Genomic DNA, 12,699 nt, shown 5'->3' with positions numbered 1-12,699 from the left:
TTTTTCTTTACTTAAAAATTTAATTGAAGAGGCTGAATGGACAGACTATTGAACCATAGACCCTCGAGAAAAACGGAACAGGCAACTGCTGAGGTTTCTTTGTGCAATCTATCTTGGAATATATTAAAGTTTATTTACCAAGCGGTCCCCGACAACAATACTTCGTACTTAACACTGAATCTCATTAACGATCAAACTGACGTTCTGAATATGTACACTTTGCTCTTGCATGGCACGTTCCGAGTAATGACATGGAGAATTTGAGGGTTTTTTGATACTAGTCATGGTGAATGTTCTGGTAACGATGAAGATCACATTTTGGATTCTAGACGAAGCCAACGGGAAAAAAACAGACGATAAAAACAGTGTACATTTAGCCATAGACGCTGCAGAAAACTCTTGCTAGGTATCGACAATATAAGTTTACATTCCCTACCATAAAAATCGCCGATAACAACAAACATTTACGAGTTAGACAGCTTTACACTTCCCCAGTCCTGCGAAATGAAAATCTGACCTTTATTTCATCTGTCACGCAACATTTGACAAAAATCAGGGAACATAAAAAATGACTACTCAATCGGAGCTCAAATACACGACCTCTAACATTTTGGTACTGTTTTAGCCTAAAGAAACACCAAAGTTCGGATAAGCTATACATGTGTACATCCGCAAAGTACTAGGAAACATATCTGTAACACTGACTTTGGCTGTCAGGAGAAACTTTGCGATCAATCGGGACTCTCCAACGGTTGGTGAAGTCAGAAGCGGTAAGGTGGACATGCATTTACACAAAGCTGAACGCTGTCCTCGTGAATTTGGCCGTTCACAGTTTTCAAACAACAACATTTCAGTAGTTAACATACATACTTTACCGAATCATGGAGCACTTATCGCACAGAAAATATTCCGAGGGTTAAAAAACTGCAAAAACGAGGGAAAATTCGGAGATACACGAACGATTGGGGAATGTAAACAACTCTGTGATGTCAACTGCTGTCAAGTCTGGAACTGCAGCGGTATGTGTTTCGGATTTCTATTCGAAACTTTGTCACTTTACAGCAACATACTAACTCCCTGCAGACTTCTAGTTGCATCGAATCTCGCTACCAATATGTAAAAAGTACTTTAAAACCATTTGCACGAATTCTTCTCAAAATAGTTGTAACACTTTTCTTTCTAAAAATGGACTTGTGGGTAATCCGGAATAACTTGTAATCCGTAAACATTATTACTGTATACCCGCATGCACATGCCTATGAACCGGACGTTGTGCAGTCGATCGGGTCCAGCTTCATTCCGTTCCCGACCCATTAACACCTCTTAATTATTCCAAGATAGATCGCACGCTGCTAATCCCATAGACCCTTTGTTCTCTATCGCAGTTGCCTGTCCCGTTTTTCTCGAGGGTCTATGATTGAACTGAAACATATACTGATTTTTTTTTTGGTACTTGTTTTTTTTTTATTTCGCCCGCCCCCGCCCTGCCCGAGTATTCCTCTGGAGATGAGAAACAAAGAAAATATTAAAGCTGCAAGCAGCTTTGCCAGGGCAAAGGTGATCAGCTTTACAAGTAGACAGGTGTTTTCATGTTGCGCAGTCTAAATTATGCTGAATTAGGTAAAAGATGAATGAATAAGAAGAAGAAGAAGAAGAAGAAAAACCCTGACGAAACCAATAGGGGCCCAGCCAATAGGCTGGGCCTAAAAGGGTGACCCTTACCATCACACTGTACCAGCATCCCATGTTTTTCAAATGACCAAGGTGGTCTTGTTAATGCTCATGTACAGATAGTCTGGTTTCCTGCCCCCTTTTTACGAAAAGGGTCAGGTAAGCGCCATTCTATTCATGGCACTGATTGGACGACACCATGGAACATGTCGATTTGCTAAGGGGAGCACTTGCGTCTGCTGCGTCCACTGCAGTGTTATATGTTATTTCAAATTTCAAAAACAAACAAAAAACTAACTCGATTCTGTCATTCGGATGAAGTACGCTATTTCACAAATATATCACCTCGTACGACGTTTTGCATAATGAAACACATTGATTTTTGAAGAGTTGTGTAATGTTCATGTAACTGCCCCTCCTACTTTGTTTTTGAGTTACTGTCAAGGGTGCAGTCATTTCGAACATTCCAGCCTGACATCACGCACCACGCGCATCCGCCATTTTGCCCAAAATCTGGGCAAAATGGCTGCCGCATACCTTACCCTTTTTGTGAGTGTAGCGCAGCAGCCAACGGTAGAAAGGGGGCAGCTAGGGAACCAGACTAATGCACAGACTCAGTAGAGTTTAAACCAACAACTTAGGGGTTCACTAATCAGCCATATATAGTTTTGAAAGTTGAATTTCTCGATGTCAAATTCGCTTCAATTGCTTCTTGATAGTCATTGTAGAATGGGAAAATTCACAAACAGAGAGGCTTGTTGCCACAGACAAGTAACTTTTGGATGATTGACCTAAAAACTAAGTGAGTGTTCATTGATAATTCAAAGACTGGATTCGTTGACACCAATTTGCTCGTGACTTTCATGAAAGTCACGAGCAAACTTTGGTGTCAACGAATCCAGTTTCATTGCGTCATCATCTTTCCACCTCCATGATTGCATGCAGTCTTTCCACAATGCCACTCATAGTGAGTCTGAACTGAACATTGAAGAGTACGTTTTAGTAGAAGTCCTGTTTTTGTGCTGATTTTTGCTTAGACCCTACTTCATTTTTATAGTGTTATAAACCTGATACAAAGCAAAAAAACTTTACAGAGATACTGTGTGACAGGAAAACCATGTCCAGTTCATAGGACAATATGATCTTGTGAATGGACGTTCAACAGCTAAACAGTTATTTGCAAAATCAGTGTACAGTAATTAACCGGTGGTATTGTTTAAATAGCATTTAATTATTGAAAGGCATCATGCAATTTTATGAACTGCTTGACCTCAAAAGTGTCATAGACATTCATGTTGATTGTTCAAAGCATTGAACAGCAAGTGCTGGACGGTCACTTGTCAATGCTGGTCGGAAATTCTGAGTGCTGGACGGGCCTGACAACCGCCAACCAGCGTGGGGAGAATCCTGAGGGCTGATATATTCAGGGTTCTTATGTTGCTAGGTACCACTTCTTCATTCCCCGGACTCTGCTTTCATTGATCAGTTTCTGCAAAACCTTGCTGAATCTTCTATCAGCGTTGGCAACACCATTTTCTACTGAGTACTTGGCAATTTTCCCTCTCACCTATCATAATTCTCTCTTACATTTTCTGCTCACACTTGCCTAAGTCACTCTACTAGCCTCATTGTTGACAGTCACCATACCTGTAGTATCAGCCGACATTGACAACGCTCTAAAATCATTCAGGTTAGGCAACCCATGGATGAGATGTCAACTTAGGAGACTGCCTCAGCCATTTCAGCATCAAGAAAGACATGTTGTCGGATGACGATCGCAAGTCAGTATGATCGGACTTAAAAAAAACGCGAGACTTTATTGAAAATAACCCTCTCATGTGCCGACTTCTAAAAACCTCGTCAACACTATGCCGTTGTCGGAAGTACGTTGGATTTCACTGAATCAAAGTTGATCAACTCTACCATTTCCATTATCAATGGAGTATATGTAACACACTTTGAATATCTGACTGTAAACTGATCTATTGTATAGCAAGTTGTGAAAATTACACCTGCCGTGTTCATTGTTTTTACAGGCTCTGCTGCGTGTAACACAAAGGTGATAAAATACACACATTTTCCCTTCCCATGAGTGAGTCACTCACATGAAAACAATCAATCTTTTTTTACCTTTTTTGACTTTGTCTAACCGTGAATTTAAATACCCACGAATGTGCGTGGCAGAGTGGATACACATTCAAACTTAAATCTGCGCCAAGTTTAATGATTTTACTCTGTAGTACAAATTTAAAATTAAATGTTCAACCCTTGATTAAATCGGCGTAAATCTTCCATGTGCAGACATTATGTAGTTTATGAAATTAACCCATTCATTTTGTCGCTCATCATCCCAACTGACTGTACTTTAAAGCACTCTATACTCTCATATGTGGAAATCATGCAATATGTCACTCACATAGACCACTTCTGATTTTAATAATTACCAAGACACTGTGGCTCGCCACATAAAGAAGAGCAGTACAGATCAGAGAAGTTATATAAAAGTTTACTTTGCTTCCAAAAAATACAGAATTAACAGAATATGCAAAACTAACCATTGCGGTGTCTTCTGAAAAACCAATTCCAACCCAGTGATTTTGTGTATCAGCAGTTACTACTTCAAAGTGCACCTCATCTTCAACTTCATCCACGGTCCAGGTGGCAAAATACATACAGTTGCTGCTTAATATACAGTCACTAGGATATCTGAACTCATTGTAACAACTTCCTTCTTCATTTCCTACATCTTGGAATGTAAAAATTGAAATGTCAATGGAAGCTGCTTGTAGCCTTAAAGGGGCAAAAGCAATTGACAGCAGTAACCGGTATAATATCAATGCCAATCATCAGCAAAATGAAATGCTCTCAGCAAAACTATAGGGTGGCATGAGAGAGGGCGCACTATTCTGTGATCCACGGAAGCAGTTGTTCAGAGGGCTCTGAGTTTCTGGGTTTTTTGCTGAAAGGTGAAGACTTCTACAACAAGAAATACTGGTATACTCCAACAAAGTTAGTAAACAGTGAAGATAGGCAGAAATCGTGTATATCAACTCAAGAAAGAGGAGATTTTATGTTACATTTTCTGAATATTCAGAAGTCAGGGTAGCTGTGGAAACGCAGCTATCTGTTGGCGGGGGGGGAATCGCTATGCAGGTCAAAGGTCAACCCCGCCACGGATAGCTGCGGGCCAACTGCCATCGAAAGTGGGTCTATTACGACGACACAACATGTATCGGAACTTTGAACGGCAAAATAAACCTAAGTGAAATTCAATAAAATGACCTATACCTGCCTGAACTCTAATTATTGCTCATTCCCTAACTCCTTTTGTGAACAAAATTTCAGGTTCGTTTACGTAATTCGGCCGATTTTCCAAGGAGTACTCAAGATTTTCACTCCAGCAGCGAACTTTGACTTCTATTGATATGCTACAAGGATCTGACCGACACGTTCGAACAAGCGACATCCTTATTAGCATATCAATAGAAGTCAAAGTTCGCTGCTGGAGTGAAAATCTTGAGTACTCCTTTGAAAATTGGCCGAATTACGTAAACGAACCAGAAATTTTATTGTCTCGAATCGTCACTGGCATCAGACTTTCGCCGATTTGTTTCATTGAGTCTTTTCAATCAGTGACAAACAAACGCGACGGTTGAACGCTGATATGGTATCCGACTTGGCGCTGATATGGTGCCGGGCGATAAATCCAAACAAACTGTGCACCAGCATAGAGTTATATCCAGATACCTCGAATTTTGAGACTTAAACTCGAGTTATTGCTTCAACTTCAAAGGTTGAGGGAAAGTATTGCTAAACGATGTTTTACATCGATCAAACTTTTTCTAAATGAACAATCAAGAAATAAAACATGAACGTGTACAACTTTACACATCACATCGTAATCTTTACAAAAGATCGTTTCTGAATCAGTTACTTGGTTTCACACCGTCGCGCGTGAAATAAAACTTGAATTTGTACAACTTTAAACATCACATGGTAAGCTGTAGAAAAACGGCCTATTTGTGGTTTTACATTTGAAACACCCTCGACAGCTCAGTCGTAAAGTTAACCCTTACCGAAAATTATTTCTACTGCAAATTTGCCGTAAGTTTGCTGCAAAATATGCGGCAAGCATATAGCTTGCAGGAAGGAGTTGCAGAAGTTTGCAGCTAGCTGTGACCCTCCTGCAAACCCTTAAGTCAGTTTGCTGCAAATTTGCGGCAAACCAGGTTATTGCTGCAAATATGCAGCAACACATGATTGACATATTGCCCTCTATTTCATTACCAGGGAGTACACGCTACACACTGAGTACTGTTGCACTTCGTGACCAGTCATATGTCAGCAACACAAAATTGATCTTTCATTTACATTTTATGTTCATTTATTTCATAACAGACAATCCACTTTTTAAATTATAATAACTGGTAATGCTAGATAATGGACAGCTTCAGTAAAGCTGGTGAAAGCATTGCATAGATATAAGAGTGCATATACTGTAGTGACACAATGTAATAAAAGTACCCTTTGACAATCCGGTTGGGTAAATTATGGTTGGATCGAAAACTGAATTTTTAGGGAAACAAATTTTTAAAACAGGGACTTGTCTGTCTTGCAAGTTACACCCTGTATTTTCTGCGAATGATACCAAAATGCAAACAGTTTCGAACGAAATGTGCGTCTGATGATGGTCTATAATAAGGACACGTCGTAGACTTTTGTTACTGCAAATATGTACCTAATGTTTCCGCTACTACCTCCAAGCAGAGTAGTGGCTGTTCTCCAAGCTATATCCCATCAATATAGTATACGGTAATACGGTACGTACAATGCACTGCAGCTTACACTCTGTGTCCCATCGATGCCGCTAACAAAATCTCGCCTTCTGATAACATGGGTCGAGGTAAAAGGCTTTTGTCCATGTTTTCAGCGTTAGAGTTATATTGCCGAGCACAAATTTGAGGTTTAGGATTACACTCCATCCCGAGTCGCTGTACTAAAATTCAATGCGCTACTTCACCAACGTCCAACACGTCCTGTGTGTCTGCTGCGAGCAGCCGACATGTTTACACTTTGGCTGGTCCCCGCCTCAGTGACAAGCTACTACGTGCTGCGTCTAGTCAAGTCACGTGAGACGCAGTGATCAGCGAAGTTTGTACACTCTCCGGTCACGGTTCATCAAGGTCAGTTCGCGCATTGATATTGATTCTTCGTACTGAAGAATTTTTACTCTCTTTTTAGTCTTTCTATGATAAAAATAACCAGTTTCATTTAACTAATAAATTAAATGCTATACTAAGTATGAAATATAACTGATTGGTGCAGATGAAGAGTCAATTCCAGCATTTAAAAACGGGACTACATTATCAATCGCGTAATGATTTATAGATCGCACTTCCGTAATCGTCATGAGGCTTGATCGGCGCGAAGTTAGATTTTAGTACCATCGGCCAGTGTCGGCTGCAGGGAGTTATCTAGTGGACAATTTCGTGATCTTTCTATGGAATCGCCAGCCAAATGATATCACATAGTTGCAAAAACGTGTATACAGTACCAGGGACAGGCGGAGTTCTAAATTTGTGAACGCGAGCGGCAGTAAAGATGCCGACTATATTTTCTGAGTACGGTATTTACACACAGCACGGAGAGACCTGCAACCAGGAATCGTCCAGCGTCTGCGAGCCGTTCACAAATGTAAGTCAATGTACCGTTCGTCTATACATCGCTATTATGTTCTGTAATCGTTGTATTGCAATGTTTACCTAAAGATAAATTTTCGTTGAGTACTCAACTGATTCATACTAGAATTCACTTTCGTTTCAAAACAGTTAATTACTTACAGCATGGATGTAAAAAATTTTTTACATCCATGCTTACAGTAAGTGCTGAGATTTTTGCAGATTGTCGCCGTCGTGTATGTAAACAACATACGGCGAGTTGTCTGCTGTCGGACATTTTAATCATTATTAATGTAATTTCGACCATGAATATTTATGCATTTTCTGCTTCAATTTTTCAACTTGATTTTGTCTCATTTTCAAATAATTATCGATTTCTTTCATGAAATTTACAATGTTTGGTCAAACGGTGAAGACTTACGCTCTTCCCTGAACGATTTATATTTTTCAGAATCCATTGCTGGTACACTGAAGGGGACAAAAAATTCAGAGAACAGAAAGCCAAATCGCAGCCTTTGACAGTAATGTAAATGTTACATGAAACTTCTCAAGTCAAAAGAAAATCTTGGCATGATCATGACACTTATGTGGCATGAAATGAACATGGCATATAAAATAAATTGTACCACAATTGAATTTAACCTTTTTTTCTCTGTCGTTTTTTTATTAATAATAACTTTATTTGCTCCGACCATTGTTTCGCATGAAACTGGTATTTCAGAGCTTAGTTGGATAAAACACATCTTGTGCTGTCCACAGTCTCCCTTAGGATTTGTCAGGTTTTCATTCTTAACTGTGTCACTGACATTGGCCATGTCTACACAGGTGATTCTACAACTTCTGTGTACATATATCTGAAATGAACTTATATTTTTGGAGAAGATAAAAATTTTGAAACTTGTGGTACAATAGGTACAATACAAGAAATTTTGCTGTCACTTAATTGTGTTACTTCTTTGGTTTTCAGTATCTCTTGTCTATTATAATGTATTTAGTTTTCGTACCATAACTGAAATTGGTAAAACTTTATTCCAGAGCTGACTGTTGTAGAATTATACCAACTTTTGAAGGAAATTTTGTATGGGTAATTTGCAGCAAATTTTCAGTAACATTCAAATTAATTTGCCGCAAGTTTGCTGCAAGGATTGTGCCGCAAATTTGCTGCAAAGAGTTTGCAGTAACGTTGCGGCAGGGACATTGCCGCATATTTGCAGCAAGTTCACAAGAAACCTAATTTGCATCTGAAAAATGAACCACCCGCATATTTGCGGCAAATAGTTTGCTGCAAATTTACTGCAAAGCTTGCGGCAAATTTGCAGTAACAGTTTGCGGGAGGCCTAAAATTTCGGTAAGGGAAGTCTTGAAATTAAACAATCTCGGAAATCTGGCCGCAATTTTTTTTATATATTTGCACTGTCGATCTTGCCGTTTGATCCATGGCATGTCAGGGAGACGGCTGGTATCAGTCACCGTGTGGTATCAGTTATACCACCATTGACATATTCATATAGACCCTGGGCAACGTACTCGCTCCCTCTAAATCATATTACACCCATAGATCCCAATCAGAACACCTGCACTTAAAGTTTAGGTTTTACTTACGAAAACATGTCTTGAAAATCTATGGAATAAACTTTTATATTAAACAGTTATTTCAACATTTGGTGAAACATTTTAACATGATATGTAATAAAAATTTCATAAAACATAAATTTAAAAGGTCGTATTTTGTTTGATAAGAAGGCATGTTGCAGGTTTCCATCTGTTCACCCCCATATCAGTGTAAACAGTTCCACTAGGATCTGACCGACCATTACGCTGTTCACGTTCGAACGAGCGACATCCTTATTAGCATATCAATAGAAGTCAAAGTTCGCTGCTGGAGTGAAAATCTTGAGTACTCCTTCGCAAATCGGCCGAATTACGTAAACGAACCAGAAATTTTGTTCACAAAAGGAGTTAGTGAATGAGCAATAATCAGAGTTCAGGCAGGTATAGGTCATTCTATTGAATTACGCTCACTTTGGTTTATTTTGCCGTTCAAAGTTCCGATACATGTTGTGTCGTCATAATAGACCCACTTTCGATGGCAGTTGGCCAGCAGCTATCCGTGGCGGGGTTGACCTTTGACCCGCATAGCGATCCCCGCTACCCCGCCAACAGATAGCTGCGTTTCCACAGCTAAAGTCAGGGGGGACTTATAGGTTTGGTCGTGTCTGTGTGCATCCATGCGTGTGTCTGTGTGTGCGTCCGTGTGTCTGTCCGTTCACGCAGATATCTCAGAGATACCTAGAGCGATTTTATTCAAGCTTGGTACAAGGATTACGCTTCATGTCACGCATGAGCACATCAATTTATTTGGTGATTAATCCAATATGGCCGCCATGCGGCCATTTTGTTATGATTTTTTCTGTATACGGAGCAATAACTCGGGCACATCTCAACTTATTTTATTGTAAGTTGGTACAAGGACATCAACCTTTTTCATACATATGCATGTCAATTTGTTTCACGATACGATTCAATATGGCTGTGTTACGGCCATTTTTTTCAATTTTGTTACGATTTTTCATGTACAGAGACATAATTCAGCACATCTCAACCGATTGTATTGTAAGTTGGTACAAGGACATCAGTCTTTGTCATACATATAAATGTCAATTTGTTTCACAATACGATTCAATATGGCTGTGTGGATGTCCCGAACCAATGGGGGTTAACTCAGACAATTGTAAGACATATCTAGGCCAAACCTACAAGTCCCCTTGGACAGTGTCCATTGGGACTAATAAATTGACCCAAATTCATACTTCTGCAGTCTGAGACCCAACATAACCTGCCAGAGCTTGAGATTTGCGTTAAATGGCTTGCGGAAATTATGCTCTCAGACTCACTGGCTGGCTGAAGCACCTAATGGTGCTACATCCTTTTCGTTATTAATTATGCACATATCTGATTCTAGGGTAGGCAGTAGAAACTACAGATCTGACTTTTAGTGGACTGGCATAATTATGTAAGCAAAGTTTTCTGCCAAAATGTCACATGACTAGGGTGATTGCTTAGGCCAAGTCATTGCTGCTTGCAGCTATATTTAAATATATAGGTTGAATACCTTCAGCATACATTGTTAGACAAAAGTTCAACCTCAAAAGTATCAAGATTTTTCTATGAGATGAAGCTTAAAAGTCGCAATGCAACCAGAAGAGTAAATTTCAGATGTTTGATTACTGAAAAAAACAATAGAATAGTACGTTGACTACTTACCAAAAAAGTTAACATTTAGTGATCCTCGATAATCTGAATTACCGAGCTCATGACCTTTGAACTCATCGGTTTGATAAAACTCATCCTGTTGCCTTCCACGAGCCCACACAAGCATCATGTCAGAGTCTGTAAAGTTGTGATCTGACTGTTCAGCACCTGTGTAGAATATGTAGGGAAGAACGATTAGGTTTATAATACAAAAGCCCTGATAAATTATATTAAGTATGTAAAATAACTTTAACAAGTCATTAACAATGACATAGTCCCCCTTGTAATTGGGACTTTGTCACTGGAAGTGACTAAAAATTGAAGTCAATATGATGCGCATGAACAAGGAAAGTTGGTACAAAAGCCCTGTCTGGGACTGATGCCGATGTTGGATTGGATTGTAAACAAGTAGACATCAGTAAAAGTATGAATGGCATAGGGTTATGTCCTTTTACCAAGTTCGACAGAATTAGATATTGTCATGCCCTGGCTTTTTAAAAGCCAGAATTCAACTAATATGCAAGATACTGGTCCAGGCATGACTGAGTAACGGCTCTTTACATAAAAAAGTAAGAACGCCAGATCAAAATCGAGTCTGTATTTCTTGACATATAATCGGGATTCTGAAAATTCATTAAATATGCAAATTAGCAATTAAATTACATGATCCTGCTTAATGTCTTTGCATACTGTTACTCCTCTTGTATATTGACATTTGCCCAACATTTCATCAAATTTGAGTGGGTCTTTTTCTTAACATAGCACCCTAATTACAAAAATTCATCAAATATGCAAATTAGCTATTAATTGACATGATCTTCCTAAATGACTTTGCACAAAGTTACACCTCTAATGTGTAAGAAGTTTCATCAAATTTGAGTCAATATTTATTGAAATATTAATGGAATTATGAAAATTCAAAATGTATGCAAATTAGCAATTAATTGACACAATACTGACAAACATCTTTATGTGCTATTAGAGCTGTGTGTGACCAACATTTGTACAAAGTTTCATAAAACTTGGTGTAGTCTCTTAAGAAACAGCTCTTTTTCAAAAATCACTAATTATGCAAATTAACACTAATTATGCGTTCCATACCCAAAACATATGTGTATGTATATGTGTGTCATAGTGTATTATCTTTGTACCAAGTTTAAAAGGAATTGGCTCAGACATATCTGCAATATCTGCATGGACAGACGGACGGATGGAAAATAAACCATAAGTCCCCCAAGACTTCGTCACGACAGCAACATCAAAACTAAACTTGTTACTATTCAGAGAAATCATATGAATGACACTATGTGAAATCCACCATATTCTCAAATAATAGCTTGTTCTTTAATGGAAATTAGTTTTGTACATGTAAGTTTTCTAAATATATAGGTAAAGACATATTTGCACATTCTGAATAGACTTGAATGTGTTTACATTAGCCTACGGTGAGAAAACTGGATATTTATACTGTATTCATTCTATATTCCGATTATAACAATTACAATTCTTGGACGAAAAGTAAAAGGTGACAACATCATAAGTATGTGTCACCAAACTGAATTATCAGGTATGTGTGGATTACAATCAGCTAACTACTGCATACAAATGTCTGGTCACACCCTGAGATCTTTCAGAGAAACTGCTCCTGAAAATTGACATAGTATGTTTTCTGCACAGGATGCCAGTCTATGACTGACAACACCAAACATCCACCAATTAGATAAGCTCTACATTGCTGTCAGTAGAGCTGATAAACGACCAAGCCACTACAGCCCCACTGTGATATTTTGAACATCAGCAGCAAATTTCTGATTATACTGTAGATTTTTTGGGGTTGGGAATCAGTTAGTGGCACACCTTATCTGGGTACTAACATTTGATCATACGTCAACTGTCAAAACAAATGTTTTGCTTGACCAAACAGGCAAATATTGCCCCAAAAATGCAAGTTTTATCAAAATTTTAACATATCTGAGTCAGTTCACATCTAGGAACCTGCACACAAAAGCAAATCAGACAAGGGGATTCTAAGGTGAAGATTTTTGAATATTTTTGACCAAAAACAGAAAAGTTGCCACCATATTGCAGGTGTTATCGC

General features: G+C 38.7%; 1 protein-coding gene and 1 long non-coding RNA gene across 6 annotated transcripts in view; one reads left to right on the top strand and one right to left on the bottom strand.

The window, feature by feature from the left end:
* The window catches only part of LOC139140857 (uncharacterized), a 126,418-nt gene that overhangs the window by 24,397 nt on the left and 89,322 nt on the right, over nucleotides 1-12,699 (bottom strand). For all 5 annotated transcript variants that reach the window (XM_070712946.1, XM_070710703.1, XM_070713662.1 and 2 more), the window contains 2 exons: nucleotides 10,614-10,769; nucleotides 4,227-4,417 (listed from right to left, as the gene is read on the bottom strand). In XM_070712946.1, the coding sequence (XP_070569047.1) occupies nucleotides 4,227-4,417; nucleotides 10,614-10,769 (347 nt within the window). The remainder of the gene's footprint in view (nucleotides 1-4,226; nucleotides 4,418-10,613; nucleotides 10,770-12,699) is intronic.
* LOC139146937 (uncharacterized) lies at nucleotides 5,804-7,990 on the top strand. Its single transcript, XR_011555668.1, has 2 exons — nucleotides 5,804-7,365; nucleotides 7,801-7,990. It is a non-coding gene; the product is annotated as an uncharacterized lncRNA (long non-coding RNA).

This window comes from Ptychodera flava, chromosome 1, assembly GCF_041260155.1.
Source record: "Ptychodera flava strain L36383 chromosome 1, AS_Pfla_20210202, whole genome shotgun sequence".
In the NCBI taxonomy this organism is placed as follows: Eukaryota; Metazoa; Hemichordata; class Enteropneusta; family Ptychoderidae; genus Ptychodera; species Ptychodera flava.
The sequence above is the reverse complement of the archived record's forward strand: the minus strand, read 5'-3'. Positions and strand labels throughout refer to the sequence as shown.